Source organism: Eurypyga helias, unplaced genomic scaffold (genome assembly GCF_000690775.1).
Source record: "Eurypyga helias isolate BGI_N326 unplaced genomic scaffold, ASM69077v1 scaffold4213, whole genome shotgun sequence".
In the NCBI taxonomy this organism is placed as follows: domain Eukaryota; kingdom Metazoa; phylum Chordata; class Aves; order Eurypygiformes; family Eurypygidae; genus Eurypyga; species Eurypyga helias.
Window position 1 is genome coordinate 14,980 of NW_010241839.1, and position 21,862 is coordinate 36,841.

General features: G+C 39.3%; 1 protein-coding gene across 1 annotated transcript in view; it reads left to right on the top strand.

The window, feature by feature from the left end:
- The first annotated feature begins 234 nt into the window (after nt 1–234).
- MYOM2 (myomesin 2) overlaps nt 235–21,862 on the top strand; it is a 72,299-nt gene continuing 50,671 nt past the window's right edge. The window contains exons 1-10 of the mRNA XM_010148881.1: nt 235–341; nt 1,373–1,492; nt 2,971–3,124; nt 3,302–3,459; nt 4,278–4,370; nt 14,026–14,114; nt 14,195–14,245; nt 14,525–14,689; nt 18,948–19,109; nt 21,214–21,355. Of these exons, the coding sequence (XP_010147183.1) occupies nt 235–341; nt 1,373–1,492; nt 2,971–3,124; nt 3,302–3,459; nt 4,278–4,370; nt 14,026–14,114; nt 14,195–14,245; nt 14,525–14,689; nt 18,948–19,109; nt 21,214–21,355 (1,241 nt within the window). The remainder of the gene's footprint in view (nt 342–1,372; nt 1,493–2,970; nt 3,125–3,301; nt 3,460–4,277; nt 4,371–14,025; nt 14,115–14,194; nt 14,246–14,524; nt 14,690–18,947; nt 19,110–21,213; nt 21,356–21,862) is intronic.

The window sequence follows — 21,862 nt, forward strand, 5'->3', positions numbered from 1 at the left end:
AGATCTATCATCTATGATTCCATAGGTCACACTGTGTGGCTGGTAAGATACAGCCTGAGGTACACCTCTATATCATTGATGGATCTATTTGTCGTAAATTGATGGAATTTTACACATTTGCACGTGTACACACACGTCTATGTATCAAAAAAATACCAAACGTAAGTGCTTGAAATATATGGTGAAATGTGATTTCACTCCCTGCAGGAATTATTGATTTTAACAAACTGAACGATGTCTGCAGTAGTTGTGCCATTTTACCAGCGGAGGCACAAGCACTTTGATCAGTCCTATCGCAACATTCAGACAAGATATGTACTGGAGGAATATGCAGCAAGAAAGTAAGTACCATGTGTTTCTTGAACATAAAGAGGTTTCTATTTTGGGTGATCAGTTCTTATAATCAAGATACTTAGCTTCCCCATCCACCTACAAAAATTGTGTTTTATTCAGAATGGTAGTTTTCTAATTCCTTCCACTGAGATATTCCATGTCTATCGTCTCCCGCCAGCATAACTAGACTTTCTAGCAATGTTGCAACCCACCTACACATACCTTTTAGCTCAGGATCTGTCCTGTTTACTACCTCCAAGTTGGAAATTCTTCCTTTTAGGCTCTGGTTGAAATTCTGACTTAAGAAATATTGCCATAAAATTTCTTGTAAATCACAGAAACAGGTTTTTACCCATTCTTCCATATGACATGAGGATATTCCTTCTCCTGCAGCTGGCTATTCCTAGTTATAGTTTTTTATAATTCAATTTCCTTTTTAAAAAATTAAATAAAGATTTCACTTCTCTCATGAAATCTCAAAGTTTTAGCCACAATATACACATTCTTTGTATCCCTAAGCCTGGAGCTTTGAATCATGGTTCTTTAAGAATCACTGTCCTCCCCCCTCAGTAATTAGGATACCTAGCTAGCCTAGCATGTCCAGCTTCCTTATGAAAGAGAAGAGTTATTTATGCAGAAGGTTACATGAAGCATAGAAAGGCAGGAATATTTAGAAATAGACAATGGGAATTATTATTATTATAGGGTTTCTGTGTGATTATTAGGCTGGTACCCTTGTGGTTTGCTGAAGTGCTGTCATAGCACTTGAATGATTGGAGACTGAGATAAGTATAAATTTAATAGAAATGAATGAAATAAAATGCCTAATGATCCCCAGTGACAGATGATGGGCATTAAGCCCTTGAAGGACAAGTAAGAATCAGCACCCTCGTACAGTCAGTGAGAAATGCAAAGTAGATTTCTCACTGAACAGTGATCAGTCATGGTATTGAGCTCGTTTAAAGTAATTTCTTTGACTTTTGTGAGTTCATGTTTTACCAGAATTGTTGGGTTATAACAATGTCTTTTATATTTGAAGGGCTGCTTCCAGACAGGCTGCTTATTATGAATCATCTGGCTTGGGAAAAACGACATGTAGACTCTGTGCCAGGAGGGCACGCACCTTGGCTCATGAAGCAATACAAGAATCCAGGAAAAGGTAAAGCTCTGTTGGTCCCATCTGACCTGTGTAGTGGCTCTGATCCCATTTAGTATCACTCTTTTGCCAGGGCTCTTTTCAGAGTTGACAAGACTGGAGGCTTCTCTGTCAGTCTGTTCTTCACTAATCTATTTTGGCTGGAATACTAAATGACTGAGTGTCATTTTCAGGCTCATATTTCAACCCAGAGTTGTTCCTCTAATCTCCATTCTGACCCTTGAAAACAGCTTTAAACCCAAAATAAATAAGAATTTTCCTGGGATCCAAAACTCCTTTTTGATCAGATCTACTACACTGCTCCTAAATTTCTGATCTGGCTCAATTTAAGAATTTTGAGTTCTCTCCTTAATATCAAGAGGGCTTACTGTCACGTCTCAGTTACAGCCTTGATATGAAGTCCTGTAGTAAATGTGCTGATGGCAATATTCCTGCTTTGCCATGCTCTACAGTTACTGCATCAGAGACATACAGAATTTATACTACAAGAACGAATTCTGCCTTGTTTGTAGCAAATGTGTTTCAAAAATCACATACATCTGTATGGTTCTGGTACTTTGGTTGTTTTGAAATACATACCCTAGAAAAAATAATGTTAGGAAAATGAAACTAATTTGTGTACTCTATTTTTTTTTTTTTAAACTCTCTTAAATTTTATCAGTATAAAACCTGCATGGGAGAACAAGGCAGGTATTTAAAGTACATTGAAATGGTACAAACAAATATTTTTAAAATGCGAGACAAATAATTTCTGGATCTCTTCACTGTATTTCACTCAAGCCTTCTCATTTTCTTCAGGGCATGTTGGGTTATGCTTTGAGTCTTGCCATATTCTATAATGACAGTCGTGTTAGAAATGTCTGATATTCAGCTCCCTTCTTTTGTCCTGTTGGAAAGACAAAGAATAGCATAGGCTGCTCACTGAATCAGCATGAATGCAGGAGCTTGATTGAGCTCCTCCTAAAAATATTTGATTTTTTTTTTCTTTTTTTAAGGAATTCTGAAAAAAATTATAGAGTTAGATTTGTAGTGAACAACCCACAAGTTTCTTCAAATGTTGTCTTTTCCTGGTAGTTTCTATAATACTTCCCACTCATCCTTGTCCAAGGATAGCTTTTGTGCATGCAGCAGTTTGTCAAATCTAAATTCTAAGTCCTTGTGAACTCATTCGTCACGGTCTTTCAGGTGAGGTCAGCTGATTCAGCCCATGCAGCTAGCAGAGCTTCCCAGGTTCTAGACCCCAGGGCACACCACAAACAAGGCCCAAATCCTTCCCTCAGGGGGAAAGAAAATGAAAGAAAATTCATATTCATTTCACATGCTCATTAGGATAGCCAGGTAGACTCCAAGCATAATTCCTAAACTAGATTTTACATCTTGGTGATATGGTTTCAGAGCCCTCAGTTGCTTAATATGTATGAGTGACAGTCTTAAAGCTTCATGTTTGTTACCCTTATCTGCTATTTTTTCTTGTCCTACAGGACTTATGAACAAAAGTCTCATGAACAAAAGTCTCATGCAAGCGAAGAGAAAAGGATACGGTTTGCCAGTGAGTTGTCTGCTTTGGAACAAGAGATTCACACAGCCAGGCACCGTGCTAGAGAACATCTGGATAGACTTGCTATACAAAGGATGGTACAGTCCTGAACCTTTCTGTTCCTATCTAAGCAGAATTATAAGATATACTGAAATTTTGGCCCGTGTTTCAAAAGCCAGCAGTGAATTTGTGTCTTTTAATTTTGTGGATTTATGATTAGATCTTCTACCCCTTTTAAGTCTGGTGCTAGATGCTTCTTTTCCTGTGTTTAACAGGTAGAAGAAAATATGGCTCTGGAAAGACATGCTGTTGAGGAAAGTATAAGTCAAGCTCCTGAAATTCTAGTGCGCCTAAGGTCTCACACTGTCTGGGAAAAGATGTCTGTGAGCCTTTGCTTCACTGTGCAAGGATTTCCCACCCCTGTTGTACAATGGTAAGGGACTGGCATTTTCTATCCCTCTAAAAATGTTGTTAAGCTTTATTCATTTGGAAGTTATGGCATAACTGATAAGCGTCACATACATAATGGCTATGTTAAACCCCCTTTATAATCCTCATAGATGTGCTGGATCATAGCAGTTAATATTGCAGTGGAAGGAGTGGGAGGACATCTGGAAGGCCTTCCAGTCTTACTGGCCACTGAGTTCCCAGATGATGAAGTAGCAAATGGCAAAATACACAGAGCTCACAGGCTACTTGCTAAGCCTGTGTGAACGTGCACAGCACCATGGCTGTATCCATGTTCACTTTGTGTCAGCCTCTGTTGGGGTGGGCATGAATGTAACATCCCTGAAGCTGCCCTTCTCTCCAAACGAGTGCTGCCCTGATTGCGTAGGAGCCCCAGGCTGGACTGTGAAGATCTAACCTGAGGCACAATTCTGTGCTGCTTCCCTTGATTGTGCTGAAGTGTTTTACTGTGGTCTGAGACAAAGTTTGCTTCCCATTTTGTTTCTGGGCTAGTGGACCGGAAAATTCAAGTGACATGCCATCTTCTCTCTCTGCTTCACCACCTGCTATTCTGGTTTGGGTGCACATCTTCTCTTTCCACTTTCTTACTGCAACAATGGTCTCCCTTTCCCTTCATGGCAAAATGGTCTATCCATACATACTGGACAATATTCTATGCATGTAGAGATTTATAGAGAGAGCTCAGATAATGGTAAATGATACCTAGATATAAAAATCTACTAAATTAATGCAGTGAATTGTAGCTGATATTAATGAGTTCATTTTCTTTTTCTTGATTGTCAGGTATAAAAACGAGGAATTGATTACCCCTGCAAGTGATCCAGTAAAGTACGGAATTGAAAGCAAATATGGAGTACATGTGTTGCATATAAACAGGTATTCTGGGGATTACAAGTTTTTTATACTCTACACAAAGTATTTTATGTCAAATACAATTAAATCCTCACACAGAGGCTGCAAGAGCATTTTCAAATTCAGCACACTTCTCTGTTGGTACTCCCATTTAGGCTAGAGAAGGTTCACTAAGTAGCTGAATGTTGGATCATGAAAATGAAACGAAAAGTTAGGTATTTCTGTTATTCAATTCCGGAAGTCTACAAGAAGATAGAAAAGAAGACGTAAGTAGCTGAAAGAATGGTAGTTCCTTTTTGATTAGAATTATATCTTCTCAGCATTCTAAGTGGAAAATTTTCTGTGTATTTTATGTTCTTACCATGATGAAGCTCTTTAAGGTATGCAAAGATCTAGCGAGGTCAAGGATACCCACTATTTCTTTTATTACATGTTAGGCTCTATATACATCTTGTTCTACCTTTTCTTTGTTCTCCAAAAGGTAAGAAAGTGTAAATTTATTATTTTTTAAAATGTTCTTATTCAATTAATTTTATTTTTCAAAATTATGTTAGCCTTGTGGTATGGAAAATGCCTGAGTAGAGCAGCTTCCCAAAATTAATCTCGTGCTGTCCCAAACAACTGAAATATTGCATGTTACATGTGACTTGGTACAATATTTTTTATGAGAAATATAAAAACCCAAAGAAAAATGAGCTCATGACTGTGGTATTTAAAAAGAAAATTAATATCTAGAGCAGAGACACCAAAAAAAACCCTTTTAATTTCTCCTGAACATGAGTATCAGCTGTTCTGAAACAGCTGGAATATTTGTGGCTAACACTTGGCTAGCCAAACATTTCATCTTCTATCCTCTCTCCATCTGTTAGCAGTGGAAGCAGCTCTGAGCACAGCCTTATGGCATTAGTACAGAAAATAAGTGCATCATTCCTTCTGCTTTTGGGAAGGACTACTTGTCTTTGTCATCTTGCAACAAAATCTGACCCAACTCTCCACCTTTTCATAGCTCAGGATGGGTAAAACATATCCCTGTACAGAAGTTTGCAGCAAGAATCATTATCTTGTTGCTTCATAAGAGATTCTTCTCAAGGAGTAGCAGTACTTCTAAGATACTCAGAGTCTGCTACCCCCGGGCCATGGGTAACTTGCTGACTGCTCTCTGTATCCCTGAGATGTCTCAACACAGCTGATTCTTCCCACCAGCATTACTTTTGGAGATAAGAGCAGGAGGTTAAAGATAAAAACAGATTGTCCTCTTGCAATCCTCTCCCTTGGAGCAGGGAAAACGGAAAATGCTATCCTTTGTCTGGATGTGTGTGTGCTGGTGAGTGACTGACTGTGTTTATTTCCTGTGATTAGTGTCCATGCAAAACTGCTTGCTGAGCCCAGACGCCAGATATGTAGTACTTAGTTTCCTTTTGTGACATTTTGGGATTAAATGGCTTTTTGAAGAAATGCTGATGCTGCTTTCTGAGCATCTGTAACTGTAAGGCTGAAGGGTACTGGTAATCCCCTTGATACTTATTTTTTCTTTCCTGTGCTGGTTATCAGACACGTAAACTCCATCCACAATCAGTTTTGAGAGTGTTCAGATGCAGCCATATTTATTCAGACACACCACAGTGTCATTAATTGGCACCCACTCAGGTTCCTACACTCACCCACCATCACCCACTGTTTACTAGTCCCAGACCTGCATGTGCTCGTGCAGGTTCCCTCACGTTCAACCATGTTCAGAGACTAATACTCTGTTTCTCTTTCATTTTGTCTGGCGGTGTGGTCTTTTTGACACGTAAAGGTGCCTGGCTGCTCTCTGCCACAGGTTTCCCTTCTCCACTTAAAAAGAATACTGAGGGATTGTTGACCCAGAGTTATGATTTATTTACCATAGATTTATACAGTTTACTATATTAAAATTTCTAACTTTAAATTTATTTCTTTATTACTAATCTCTTTTATTTCAAAACTTGACCATCAACTGTATTTTCTGTTCTAAAAGACAGAAAATCAACATGCAGGAAATGGAAGAAAGTTTTGATAGTGCATTACTAATATTAGGTGTTTCTTGTATTGAAAACAATGGATGTATAGGTAGTGGTTAAAATACATATATTATTAAATTTTTATACAAGCACGTATCACATAAGTCTGGGTCTTCCATGCGTATCTTTATGCCCATACATTTGGAGTATTATTTTTTCGGGAAGTGAAACCCTTGGGGTCTTCTACCTATCCACTTGTATGCTTTTCTCAGCTGTTCATTCCGAAGTGCTGAGCTGCATGTCATCTGATCCACAGCCTCTCAGAACGGCTTTGGAATTTCTTGGCTACCTTTTCTAGTGCTTCAGTGAAGCTCGGGGAGTGAACTTTTCCTTCTGATGCAAATGCGATATTTATTCCTACAAGTATTCCTTGATCCCAGTGGAAAAATTCTTGAGGCACCAAAACCAGAACGTCACCTTGTCATTTTAAAGTAGCAACTGGACAAAATTTCACACCCTCCTGTTTGCTGTCTTCCAGGGTCCATAAGCCTATACAGTAACCAGATCATTTTAATTTCTGTGTCTCATATTTTTATGATTCTCTGTGCTCAATTTTCCACATTTCCTGCATGTATTCAGCATTATCATTATCATATAGTGCCTCTTTCTCCTTTTAGGCTTTTTCAATTGGGAGCTTGAGCTCAAGGTCTCCCCTGAGCATTAAAGAAAAGGAGTTTGGAGTTTAATTATATTTTTTGCACATCTCATAATTGTAGGAGAAAAGATATTGCCAGTCTGCACTGGGGTAGTGGTTCATCCCAGCTTTCACCTCACCTCTCACCTGACACTGTGAGGAGTCCTCTGAGGGAAAGCTACCTGTAGCTGGAGTGACTCCTACATGTCTGAGAATGAGAGGGTTTGTGTATTTCTTTATCCCACCTAATTTAACTACGGATAGGCACATAATAAAAGAAAAGATTTATATAACAGAGGCAGTCGAGATGAGGATGCCCTGTTGCTTTACAGCATAGCTGCAAAATGTTTTCTGCCTTATTGTATATCTTAGTAATTGAAAGTAATAACATCTGAATTTTTCTGTTTCTGATACTTGTTTAGCAACAGGTTTGGGGGTTGTTTGTTTGTTTGTTTGTGTTTGTATGGTGATGCCTCCTTAAATGAATCACTTAGCTTTATGCAACTATGAATGGCTATATTACATCTGGTATGTTGGCTGGGGCGTAGAGGGGACAGCAGTATGCTCCTGAGAGGGGGCATTCCATAACATCTGAATTTTTCTGTTTCTGATACTTGTTTAGCAACAGGTTTGGGGGTTGTTTGTTTGTTTGTTTGTGTTTGTATGGTGATGCCTCCTTAAATGAATCACTTAGCTTTATGCAACTATGAATGGCTATATTACATCTGGTATGTTGGCTGGGGCGTAGAGGGGACAGCAGTATGCTCCTGAGAGGGGGCATTCCATTCCTATGGGGGCTGGACGGTCGAAGGAGCAGGGATGAAGTTTGATTTTCAAGAGCTCTGTCAGTGTGGTGTGGCTGCACAGCCTCAGCTGTACAAGACTCGAAGTTTGACAGTATTTTGTCTGTTATCAGGGTCCTCTCTCTTCCCTGTTTCATTAAGTCATGACTTAAGAAGTGCTTGTAATTGCAGCAAAGGTGGCATCAGCAGAAATGTGTGGCAGAGCCAGCAGAGTGCAGTGTGATACCTGCTGCCGGAGGAGAGCCATCCCTCTGCTCAGGCGCTCCACTGCACCACCAGCACCGCTCTAAAAAACGCTTAAAAATTGAATGAACCTTCTCCTCTAACTATTCTCATTTAACAAATGACACTGTGCAGTCGGTACGGTGCTATTTTAGTTTGATTAGGCACAAAAGGCTTGAGATGATTTCATCTGGAGAGAACGAGAGTGAGGCCTGCCCTTCCTCCCGCCGTACTTGGGAGAAGAGCAGAGGCACTGCGGCAAAGGCAGAGCCTTTGAGCTGTGTAGAGTTGTTCCGGTGATAAACTGCAGCTCCCAGGGTTTCGCCAGTATGCAGTACCAGTGAGCGTATAGACGGCAGGCGTGGTGTACTTCTGCCCTGCTTTCCTTGCTGCAATGCAAACAACAGCCCTCACATGGAATGGTCTGTGACCCGACCTGTCCCCTATAAGCTGCAATAGTTGGGAGCTTGAGAAACTAGCCAGCTCATAACAGAGGTCCCCTCTTCAGTAAAAACAAACCCGAATGAAACAAAAAGTGTCAGTCATATGACCGGAGAATCAGTACATGAGATGGTAATCCTGTAGAGTATTTCCACATTTTGATGTCACATAGCCATAGCCCTGAAAATTTTGTCATTTGGATTCAAAAGAGGCAATTTTAACTCTGTAATTTACTACGTTCTGCTTCCTGTTCTTGACATGCACTGAATTGTGTTCCAATTCAAGCAAAAATGTTATTTCAGTCTTAACTCCTGTATTTAAATCTACACTAGGCAGATGGATGAATATATGCATTTTAAACAGATGTATCTGCCTAGGGAATATCCCCCGCACAAACATTAGCACTTCAGAACCTCATGTGGATTCAGGGCAATTTAATTTTCACAAAAAGTATTAGTACCTTGGGACAGATAGAGCTCTGCACTCACACTTCATGCTCTCTAAATGTACTCTATGCATATTTTATCTGACCTTTGTAAAGGTTGGAAAACACATTTTCCATCATGATGCAAGAATAACTGTTGGAGAGACCACACCTTGCCTCCTGGGTACTTCAAATATCGTTTCTAACTGGTCTTGAGGCAATGCACTTTATAATGCAATTTAGGAAATCTAGGGTTTTTATCATACAGGGAAGTAGATAGTTTCCAGATGACCCTCAGCCTGAGCATTATCTGTCACGAATGGAGGGTGGGGACCTTATGGGACATGCCATCCTGTCCAACTTTCTTCATAGTGAGTATTAAACAAATGTGCTGTCTAACCCTTTACCCGCTAACCCCATTCACTTCCAATATGAGGTTTGAAGGCATTCCACTGAGTACTAGGCTGTCTAAGATGGTTTGATTTCTCTCCTGGAATGTCACATTAGAGACCATAGCAAGGAATTGTAAAATGCTTTCCAAGCGGTGGCCTCCAGAAAGTGGATAAAGTTCTTATGAGCAACCTCCTAAACAGCAAAAAGTGCCCAGCCCAGGTAAATGTTATCTCTATGTGCATAGTAACTGTGTCTTATTTCTCTTCATAAAACCAAAGTATGATGTAACAGTGTGGTCAGTCATTTGCTCAGTGACTTCTTTCTTTTGTTTTCCCTAAGAAAATTAATTATCATTCCATCACTAACTTTTGTCAAATAGTTACTTTCAGAAATTGAACTTCTCAGATTAAACAACCTCTCTGTGAATCTCCTGTCTGGTCTAGAGACTTGTGGGATCATATTCTGTTTTCTCCACCTTGGAGACCATCACAGACTGGAAAATCTCATCAGGAGATGCATTTTGCTGTTCCTTATGAAAGCAAAACTATGGGGAGGGGATTGAGATGGGCACAGACATATATCCCTCTGAAAAGTTAATCAGCTATCTGCCACTCTGCTGCTTCATTTTAGGGAGACAACTTTGCAGTTCTTACACCTCTAAATTTCTGACCCTTTGAGTGGTTTAGCACAGACTGGGCCCTCATGTTTTTCAGAATACATGTTTCTATAGTTTCTGGATTATTATTATGCCACCTTGTGGTTAATGATAAATCATTCTTTAGATCCTGAATGTTGTGTAATTCTTACAGAAATTAGTTCCTATTGATTTTTTTTTTTTTTTTCCTCCCTGGAAAATGAAGCCAACACTGACAGCAGATGATGACTATTTTAAAGTGATAATTAACCAGTTAACCTCAGTTAAGAATAAACTGATATTTTATCCTTGTTGTCAACACTGTCACAACAATAAAATGTTAAAGAGCTGTTAAGTTGGATTTGACAGAAGCAAAGCAGCCTGAAGTAGTGTTTAGTTTATGTGAGGGAATGACCTAATAGAGGGTAGTGTTCATCACTCATTTATGATACGGGTGCTGTGTGCTGTCTAAATCATGTCCAGCCCAGGGATGGGTCAGCACTGCATCAGTAAACACAGCGTGTCTCCCCCAGCACATGCCCTTCCAGATGTAAGTGTGCACCACCCTCCTGGATGGTCTAGCTCACCCAGCAGAAGCCTGGACCATAGGCAGTAGGAAAATGCTACATCTCCATAGGTCTTTGGGCAGGATGGTCAGTGGCCTGAACTGCGGGCTGGAGGGCACGAAGCCTTTGTAGAGCATGTGTCTGGGGGAAAGACCTGCAGGGTACACTATGGCATATACCTGCCACCAGCACCTAGGAATTGTACTCCTGGGCTCTGCCTCACATAGTAAATTCCATATATCCTCTGCCACAGTAGCCTCCTGGCATGGGATAGACTAATTCTCTTGTTCTTCAGGACAGGGCTGTCAGGACATTCAGACTGTTTTCTGGAAGTGGTCCCTTACTATCTCCTGAGCTGTGTCTGTGAATCATTTTGGCAAGCTAGCACACACCAAGGCATGCCAAGAGCTGTTCTAACACATCAGCACGAGGGTGATCAAGATCCTGTTTCTGGGGAGAAATTTATGAATATGTAATATATGTTATTAAATATATATTATCAACATATATTTATTGTTATATGCTATTTACTGTATATTCTATATATATCTCCTTAAAATAGGGCTGCAGTGCAGAGTGATAAGAACATCTTACAGTTCCAGTACAGCTAATTCTGCAATGCACCTTCTTGTAAGAACTTTTTGAGGTGCCTCATCTGTTGTTAGCTCGTTTTACTATTGCAAGATACCATGCTGGGTTGTGATAAATATGTGTACTATGTACATTTCAGTATAGAGACATTAGAACATGACTTAGGAAAATGCCTGTACTGCAGTTTTACCTTGCTTTTGGCATTTTATCACCCAAGTGTTAAATAGTGTGAAACTGGGGCTGTAAAAAAAAAAAAGTTCTTCTTCTAAGAAGTTAGCTCAAAGAAATGTTGTCAAGTCTGTCAGCTTTCAAGCAAGTCCAGAATGAGTTAAGCTTTATATAGATCTGTAAAAAAGTATGGGCATTTTTTAAAATCCTCCATGAAAACAAAGAAAATGTTGAATAATCTTGAGGCTAGTATTTAAATTCTTTTAAATAACTTTTCAGACTTACTGTGCCTGTCCAGACTATAGTAAGGCACTCAAGGGCTTCATACCCAACTTCAGGATTTTAGGTTAAGTGGCCTAGTCTTGGGGTTTGACCCTCTGTCTTTGTTCTTATGTGTTGTGATTTTGACCCAGCCAACAGCTAAGCATCACGTGGCCGATCGCTCACTCTTCCACCTGGTGGGATGGCAAGGAGAAAATATAAGGCTCATGGGTTGAGACAAGGACAGGCTGATCACTCACCAGTTATGATCATGGGCAAAACAGATTTGACTTAGGGGAAAAATCAATTTAATTTGTTACTAAATAAATCAGAGAAGGATAACGAGAAATAAAACCAAATCTTAAAAACACCTTCCCCCCCACCCCTCCTTTATTTCCAGGATCCGCTTTGCTCCTGATTTGTCTACTTCCTCCCTGCCAGTAGTACAGGGGGACATGGATGACGTTGGGATGAGGGTTGTAGTCAGTTCATCACATGTTCTTGCTGCCTCCCCTTATGCCTTAGGAAGGAGAACTCCTCACACTCTTCCCCTGCTGCCGCATGGGGTCCCTCCCATAGGAGACAGTTCTCCCTCAACTTCCCTGGCCTGAGTCATTCCCACAACCTGCAGTTTTCTTCTCTAACTGCTCCGGCATGGGTCCTTTCCACAGGTGTGTGGTCCTTCAGAAGCAGCCTGCTCCAGCATAGGCTTCCCACAGAGTCACGGGCTCGTTAGGCACATCCCCCTCCTCTGGCATGGGGCTGCAGGGGGTCTCTGCTCCCCTGTGACCCTCCATGGCTGCAGGGGCACAGCCTGCCCCTCACCATGGGCTCAGGGGAACCTCTGCTCTTCCCCCTTCCTTTCTTCATTGAGCTTTATGTCTGCTTAGTTTTCTCTCTCTCACCCCACTCCTCTCTGCTGCTGCTTCCCTTTGTTTTCCTCTCTTACATATGTTAATCACAGCGACATTAATTGGCTCTGCCTTGGCCAGAGGTAGGTCCAAGTTAGAGCTGGAGGGGCTTCTGGAAGCTTCTTATAGGAGCCATCCCTGTAGCCCCTCCTCTGCTACCAAAGTCTGCCACACAAACTGAACACACTATGATAAACTTGGTATTTTACTACTTTAGTCTGTGAAATGTGTGGCTGAAGAGTTGCCTCCAGGAGGAGCTGTTGGCCCTGTATATTTAGAGAGAGACATCTCAATTTAATAGACCTTTCATCAAGTTGTGTTTTAGACAACACGGTACAGATAGTATCATTTTTATGATATGACACTGTCTGGAATATATGCTAGAGCTGAAAAATAGGTGTCTGATTGGCTTGTCACAGGTGCTACATACCACAAAATTGGCATCCTGTTATGCAATTTACATCAAACACTTTTACATACTCTTTCTTCTCCCACACCTGAGATAGATGACCTCTTAGAACACAAGTGCAACCAGAATTTCATCCCTTTGCTCTGGCAGTTGCCAAGAAGATACAGATTTTTTTCTTCTGAGAGTAAACTAACTGCGTGCATGTATCTCATGCCTGGGGGCGGCATGTTAATGTTTGAGGGACAGTGTGCTGGTGAGGTCCTTCAGTCTGCCATCTCAGTGGAGAGAGGTTAGTAGTCACTTATATTTATATTCAAAACATAGCAAATAAGTTTATTTTAACTTTAAATTTGAGCAATTGCACCAAAACATATATTTGCACATAGTTTAGTTTCCTTTCCTTTACTTCAATTTTATATCAATAGTTCTTCTCCTGACTGACCCCATTTTAAATCAGAAAAGAACTGGGACATTGAAGTTTGTATCTATATTTTAACATCTGGCCATATATCTGCTAATGTAACTTCCTACTCACAGAAGGATGTAGTGAGACAATCCATCACTTGGTCTTTTTTTACATGAACCAACTATTTTTTGCTTTATTTTTATTCTATTATGCTGCATAATAGGTATATTTTCTTACTAAAACATATATCAGGCCAAAACATTTATGCCCATGAACATTTTTGGACAGTTTCCCTGGTTTTGTATCATTTCCTCTGGTCTGTCTAAGATATATGAGAGAGGCAAAGAATGCCAGTATCAGCCTGCTGGGAAGAGCCATAGAAGTAGGAATTTCTGCAAGCATCACATGTACTTTTCTTCCATGTCTTTTTCTTAAAATACATGGCAGAAGGGCAAGATAGATTAAGGAAGAAGGTTACATACAGAAAGGGAATAGCCAGACTGGCACCCTCCAGCTATCTCTTTTTGATCATTCTCTAAAGGTCATTTCCAGTTTGCTCAAGTTAATGCAGCCTGCACACTAAACCGTGATAAAACTGCAGTAAAAAACAGTACCATCTTTCTGATTGTCTTTCATCAGTGTCTTGCCTGTGTGACACCATCAAAGAGATTTATAGACTTTCCTCAGGGTTGAGGTAGCTTGGTTTGTAATATCAATCATTAAGAGAATTTGTATTTGCGTAAAGTCGTATGTTTTCCTTCTTCCCCTTTCCAGAGCTGATTTTGATGATTCTGCTACCTATTCAGCAGTTGCAACTAATGTCCATGGGCAGGCATCCACTAATTGTGCTGTGATTGTGCGAAGTAAGTCCCACTTCATTATTAAATCAAGAAATAAATATAATGCTCATGTCATTGAATGTTTGTTGTATGTTTATTTATAGGGTTCAGAGGGGATGAAGAGCCTCACCCAGCTGGGATAATGCCCTTCCACTGTAAGTTTTTTTTCTTTTGTTTAATGGGTTTATGTACTGTTATCACAGTAATGTTTTACAGGTGAGAAAATTGGATACAACTTGCTTCTTCAGGTTTTGCTTTCTAAGCATTCAGTTACAACAGGAGCTGTCCAGATGCTTTTGCTTTCCCAGCTGCATTTCTAGATCAGCATAGAGTGTAATAGACAGCTCCATCTCCTGTGCAGATTGGACAGTAATCTGTTTGTGCCAGGTACAATTCACTTATACTCAAGAATGTTTTAATTTCCTCATGCATAGTGCCCCTGTCATACGGTGTTTGTTTCACCCACATTGATGTCCAGTTTCTGGAGAAGTTTGGAGTCACCTTTGGAACTGAAGGTGAAACACTGACCCTGAAGTGTTCTATGTTGATCACCCCAGACCTGAAAAGACTACGACCTTCTGCTGAGTGGTATAGAGATGGTAAGTTAGTATATTGAATAGAAGCTACCTGGAAAATGCTGGAGGAAACACTGAGGACATAGATCAGGATTAGAACACGAGATTCTCAGAATTAAATTTGGAATAGAGCAAAGAAGTATCTCTAGTTAGACTTCATAGACCTGCACTCTTTCAATTATGTGGCTTGGTCAACCTTTCCTTGAGCACACATTTACAGCAAGAGGAGCTAATCTCATATTACATGATAATTGGAGGTAATTAAATGATAGTTGGAACATTTGATTCTATGATTTACTAACTAGATGGAGATCCAAACTCACTTCCTAGAGTTGACCATGATTTACAATTGAATGCTGTAGCCACTGAGCTGAAGGGTACTCACAGAGCAGTAAATTAAAGTTCGAAGCACTTTATGAAATGTGGATATGGGCCTCCACTTCCATCTTGCTCCAATATTTATTGTGAATTTTATATTAAAATAAATTTAATGTATAGTTCAGAAACACTTACAAGAGCCAGGCCTGAAACATATACCTTTGCTCTGCTGTTTAAGTGTCATGTTGGTAGGTTGTTTTCCTTGCTTCTTTTGTCAGCGAAAAACTATGCCATGCCAAGTGAAGTAATCTTACCAGGAAGTACTCAAAATAACATCACTGAAGCATATCATAAACATGGTGGATGGTATAAAAACCCTGCATGAGGAAGTTTATTCATTGTACCAAAAAAAAAAAGTCTTGAAACATAAAATTAACTGCTTTTAGTTTAACAGATAACAGGCTATTGTAGGTATTTATCTCAGCACTTTTCAACACCAACAATCTCTGTTAGGCAGGATTCTAAAGCAAGTATTCTGCCTGAGGATTTAAGAGAAGCCTTGTTTATCTGTGAATGGTGAGCCCTTTTCCCAAAGGGACCATTTGAGAATGGTGAACTCCCAATACTGATGTTTAGACTGGTCCCAGGCAAGCTGGCAGAAATTTCCATAGCTGACAAAATGTGATGCATAAACTAGAAAGTGACAGTAAGATTAATAAGGCAGTCAAGAAAATTCAAGATTAGGAAAATCTGAAAACTGATTCTTTTACTGCTGTTAGTTATGCCTTTTTTTTTTCATATCCATCATAGTTTTACATATATTCACATCCAGTCCTTCAGGGAACAGATTGCTACTCATGCTTGATTCCATACCTCATTATTGTGGAGCTATTAGATGTTACTAAAACAAAAAATGTGAAAAAGAATGCTTTTTTTTTTCGATGAGTAACCTAAATCTAAGGCTTATCCTTGAACTCAAATTCTGTTCCAACTGACATGTACAGGCATTTGTAATCACTATAAATAATCACCTCACTCTGAGGTGAGCCATCAGTTTCAATGGTATGTTTACTTTGTTTCCTACTGGGCCTAGTTTCTCAAGGTGCCAAATCTCTGAAATTTTGGGTTTGGAGCTGCAGCTATGACAAACTGCTAATTTTCAAGGGATGCCCCATATTGTTCTATTTTTCATCCAACATGAATTTTTCTTGCATTATGGGTAGGTGAACAAATGCTTACATCTCTTTCGATTTAATCTTTCATAAAGCCAAGATAATCCCCTCTTGATACGTAACAATATTGTTTCCACCCCTTATTTGACTTAAGTTTACCTTTCCTGTGAAAACCTGAGATAAAAACTTTGTTTCTTTGAAGCCGATAGGTTTTTGCTAGTGAGTCAGATAGGCTTTCAGCCCATTGTTCAATTTATGTTACAGGAAATAAAATGATATAAACAAGCTTAGATTTGTACTTCGTTGCATGTACATGGATCACAATATTTCCAAGAGGTGTACAGGCCCATCAAATGGCAGAACTTGTTCCTAAACATGGCAGGAATTCACGCACTGTGAATCTTTGTTATGTGCTACAGTTACCTGTGTTGAGTCTCTTGAGAGCTGGAGGCCATGCATAAATGTAAACAATGAGAAAGTTAAGAATTTGTTCAACATCACATGCTTTAGAAGTTGTGTGGGTTTTTTTTTTTTTGACATGTAATACTTAATACTACCCTTGCATGAAGATAAACTGTATTTTTCCTCAAATTTTTTCAGTTTTGTTAATTAAATAATAAGTAAAACCCTGAGCTGGATATATATAATGTACTTCTATTAATTATTCATAAGAGAAATATATGTTTATCCAGCATTAAAAAGCTTCACACAACTGAACCTTATTGAAGATGTCTACTAGACTCCTAGGGGCATATAAGTCAACTGAATCAAATCCTCTAAAGTTGTTAGGGATTTTGATGAACATGAATATGATGTTTATAGTTCATGGCCTACTTAGAACAATTTAAGAATCTGAAAGAACTAACTCAAAACTTCAGGAACATGGATCTAATCTGGATATGAATTCAGCGGGTAACGGGAGCTTTCTGTTATTGATCTCTAATATAATATAAAGATTATAAAGCTATATGCATCAACATTTTGCAGCCATTTATACTGTAATCAAGAATAAAGTAATTGAATTCAGAGGGAAAAATCATAGAGTGCACAATTTAGCTGAAACTTCAGCAGACCAAAATACGTGATAAAAAGAGGCTTTGGTATATAGTAGTTGCCTGCTCTATATATGAATTTTCAGCAGAAAAATGTTTTAGGAATATTGTTTCATGTGCTGAACACTGCAGGTGAGGCATTAGTCACACTGCCTCCGAGGGGTAGTCTCCTACAGTTTCATTCTTCGGTAAATTCTGGGAGAACTGACAGAGCATAACACATGAATAGACTGGGAATTTGAGTGCAGTAGTGAGACCCTGTAATTGTAATATTATTTTGATAGCAGGTGCTTGAATACCTGCTCTACTAGAAATTCTAAATATGTTTTTGGCGTCCAAAATTTACTCTCCTTGGCTTGTCTAGAAAGTCATCCATCCAGACTGCATTAAAAAAGAGAGCTCCTGCTTTCTCAGGGGACCTGGTGGGTCTTTGGCCTTCTGTGAAGAAAGTTTTCCTGCTCATACCAAACACAAATGCCTTCACATGTTCTGGTCTCAGATAAACATAAAGGGTGGAAATGGATGATTCAGAGGTGCTAGTCACTCAGCTTTGGTTTTTTTTGTCAAGATTTTCCTCAGAGCTGATGCACTGGTTAAAGTTTCTAGGGGAAGACATTTTCTGATTTAATTTAAAGTACTTCATGTCCCTCTACACAAAGTCTCAGTACCATTGTGTCATGCATGACAGAAAGGGGTCATACAGATTTGCTGGTTAAGGATCTCATGGTAAAGCATCTTATGGGCAGGAATGTGACTGAATTTACTTTGTAAGCCTCTCAGAAAAGGAATCTATGCTTAGATGATTATGTAATTTACTGCTGTAAGTTTTAGTAGTGTGTGTCTGCCAGATGCTTTATTATCTGAATGTGTGTCATTTTTTATACCTTCTTACGCAATTCAGCTGGTAGTTGGGAAAACAGATGCATTTGCAATTGTTTGAGAATGTGCTCCAAAGTGTATTTAAGCAATAGAATAATAAACATTTATAGATATTCACCTCCTTTAAATGTAGTTCTGCTGCACTGATTACAATAAATTAGTATGCAATAGGTCTTCGGGAGTTAAAAATAAGAAATAATCCAATCAATTATTAAAAAGGGTAATATGAGAAAGTCCCTTGGCTAGCATAAAATATCCTGCTCATTCTTTTGCTCTGGTTTCACTAAGCAATCAGATTAATTTGCATTAATCATGGGTCACCACCTCTCACCTGTGAGAGATTCAAATTTAATTTTATTCACTGTTCAACAGGCATGCCTTGAAGATTTAAATTTGGTGCATATTTATAGCAGTCTTCAGATTTAACTGAAATCTGGTGTTTAAACTTGGAGGAAGAAATTGAATAATCTGACATTTGACCTGAACAGGTAGCAAAACTTATTATAGGTGAAACAAAGTTCCACCCTGCATTCGTTACAGGGTATGGCACATTTTCATGTCATTGTTTCGAAATGTGGATAATATTTTTCTCTGTCAGTATATTAAAAATTATATTGATGGGAATTCTGTTGTTCTCAGTGCATGGGGTAGCCTGAGACCTCATAGGGTCTGAAATTCACCGTTCACATAGGTTTAGAGAGATGCAGATTACTCTCTGTAGAGTTCTCATAGCATCAAAGCACCACTCTGAATAAAGCTAGCATAAAGGTCAGTTTGTGCCCCTGATTAGCACAAATCTGCATTAGGGCAAAGGTTGTTCTGGCCAGCACAATAATGTGTCTGATGGGTCTTCTCTTCCAGATGTGCTGATAAAGGACTCCAAGTGGACAAAACTTTATTTTGGAGAAGGCCAGGCAGCTCTTTCCTTTACCCATCTGAACAAAGATGATGAAGGTTTATACACCCTGCGCATAGTTACAAGAGGTGGAGTGAGCGAATACAGTGCATACCTGTTTGTCAGAGGTAAACTTTTCACCTGTTTCTTGAGGGGAAATTAAGAAGAGCAGTAGAAAGATTACTTTTATTAAACGATCTCACGTAATGACTGAAGTACAGAAGCAATCCAGCCTTGTGATATTTCATAGTAATTTGATTTATATAGTAGTCTGTGCTAGAAAAAGCAGTCATCTTACATGAATGGGGGAGTTTCAAGAGGAGTGTGCTCCTGAGGACAGTTTCTTTCCCGAAGAACCAGAGAAATCCTTCTTGTGAAGAACCATCTTGTTTCTTTGAAGTAGGAAATAACATCTTTGCGTGCTACAAGTCCTCACTGTGGTGGTTTTAGCCTTAGAGATTGCCAACTGGGAATGAGCCTTAGAATCATAGAATCATAGAATGGTTTGGGTTGGAAGGGACCTTAAAGATCATCTAGTTCCAACCCCCCTGCCATGGGCAGGGACACCTTGCACTAGACCAGGTTGCTCAAAGCCACATCCAGCCTGGCCTTGAAGACAGCCAGGGAAAGCTGGCTTGAAAGCCAGGGGAAGCCAGGAAGACAGCCTGCCTTGAAGACAGCCTTGTTGGGCCTTCTCATATCCTCTGTCTGGCCTTAGAAGGAGTCACAGGAGAAAGCAAAAGAAATATTCCCACCATTATACCAGTCACAGTCATCTCAATAATCAGAGAAAAAAGCAAAATAAGAAACTAGCTCACTGAAGAAATACAGTTTTCACAAGGGACATAGGTAAAAGGAGGTAAATGTAATAAAATAGAATAAAGGTCAGAATTTTCCCTCAGATTACCATGAACAACTCTCAGTGAAGTGAAAATGAGCTTCCACATGCACCTGTGAGCAGAACTTAGTTTTCACTTTTTTATTTTTCATTAAAAGTTGAAAATATCTCTGGATGAGCAGTTCTTTCACTCTCTTAAATACATTGGACAATATCCTTGATGGTGGCAAACTGGAGCAGCCCCACTGAAGTTGTTGGAGCTGTATTAATTTTAAATTTTGTTCTTCTTGGAAACATATTTGAACTTATGTGTTTTGCAGAAATGTCATCCAGAGGGTTTGTGTGGGGTGGAGGGACATGAATATTTTTTTTCAGGGGGCTGAGATCTATCTTCCTCACAGGACTAGTGCAAGGGATTCATCTTTGCACTATGTCCTGAACAAGCCACTCTACCACCCTGATCTCATTGGAAACAGTTTGCTAAAGCTTTCTATCTCCCAATCACCTTCTAAGAAAAAAAGTACCCATGTGAAAAAGGCCCACTAATATATAACAACATTCCTAGAAGTTTTTGTTGTAGTCGTGGGTCAATTTTGGGTACCTCTATTGTCCATTTTATACTATGTCTGATACCTTTTCATGCACAGGGCCATGGACTTGAGTTATATCCTTTGGAGTCTCTAGTGTCCTCTGTGGCCTTCCTCTTGCCTTTTTTCATGTAGGCTGTGATCTAATTCTGAGCACCAGCCACCTCACAAGTAATTGCAATTAGACTGTATACACAGTGTTTTTATGTCAGAGAAACCTTTCTTCGAAGGGAAATAACTTTATAAGTTAGGAGACTTCATTAGGAGATGTGGGTCCACATCATTCAACAACTCACAAAATGAAGCCACAGACGGTATCATAATTGTGGAACATTGATTACTTATGTCTGTTGGTATTGTTAGACTTTAAATAAAACATAGCCTTAGAAATGTACCAAGAATTTGCAAAGTTTTTACTCCTTAAGTGATTTATTTTTCTCAACAACATGTTATTTTACTGAGTACGGTGGTCTGATCAATAACCCACTGAGCTACAGCTTTCAGTGGGAAAGAGCACTGAAGACACATGGGGCAATTGAACTTTTAATTCTCATGAAAAGTAATATTTGTTTGATGCCTAAATTGCTTTTCTGTCCTCAAAAATATCCCTAAACATTTTCAACCATATGGAGAAGTAGACATTATGGGCCTGATTCATTAGTGCAGTGAATTAGTGTGTAATGAAATTTTTGGGTTCCCATTCACATAAACAAATATCACAGTGAACTGGAAATCTTCCCTTTTGTCTTTGTGACAGATTCCAGAAGAGTCAGGGTCAAAACTGATTTATTTTCTTTTGTGGTCCAGATGCTGATGCATTGATCGCGGGAGCACCAGGGGCGCCAATGGATGTTAAATGCCATGATGCTAACAGAGACTATGTTATTGTCACCTGGAAACCACCAAACACAACCAGTGAGAGCCCAGTCATTGGATATTTTGTTGACAAGTATGTAAACATTGGGATTTATTTAGTTTTGTTCATTGCCAAGACATGCATATCTTCAGTATGTCTTCATGTATGTCCTCAGTAGAAGAAAAAAATTTACCATTATATCCTTCAATATGTGAGTTTTTTAGATATATTTTTACAGACCCTCAGCATTGGAACTCAGTTGCCTTCTGTGTTAAATTACGTGATTGTTCCCTGGCAAGCTTTTAGCCCAGATGATCTAGTGCCTTCCCAGGCAATTCTGGGCACAGTCTGGGAGTTAGCGAGGGCTGGGGGCTGTTCCCAGTAATCATTTGCAGGCAGTCACATTTTATCAGACAATAAAAATGTTCAATAGTATGGATGTGGCCAAATCAGAGAATGAGTGCTGGCAACATTTAATTTATAGAAGCCAGAATCCATGGACATCTTGAATTAGATTTGGTCTCTTTAATCTATACTGCAAAAGCTGAAATCTAGGGGTTATTATATATCTTTTTATTTCTGCCTTAACTGCGGTACACT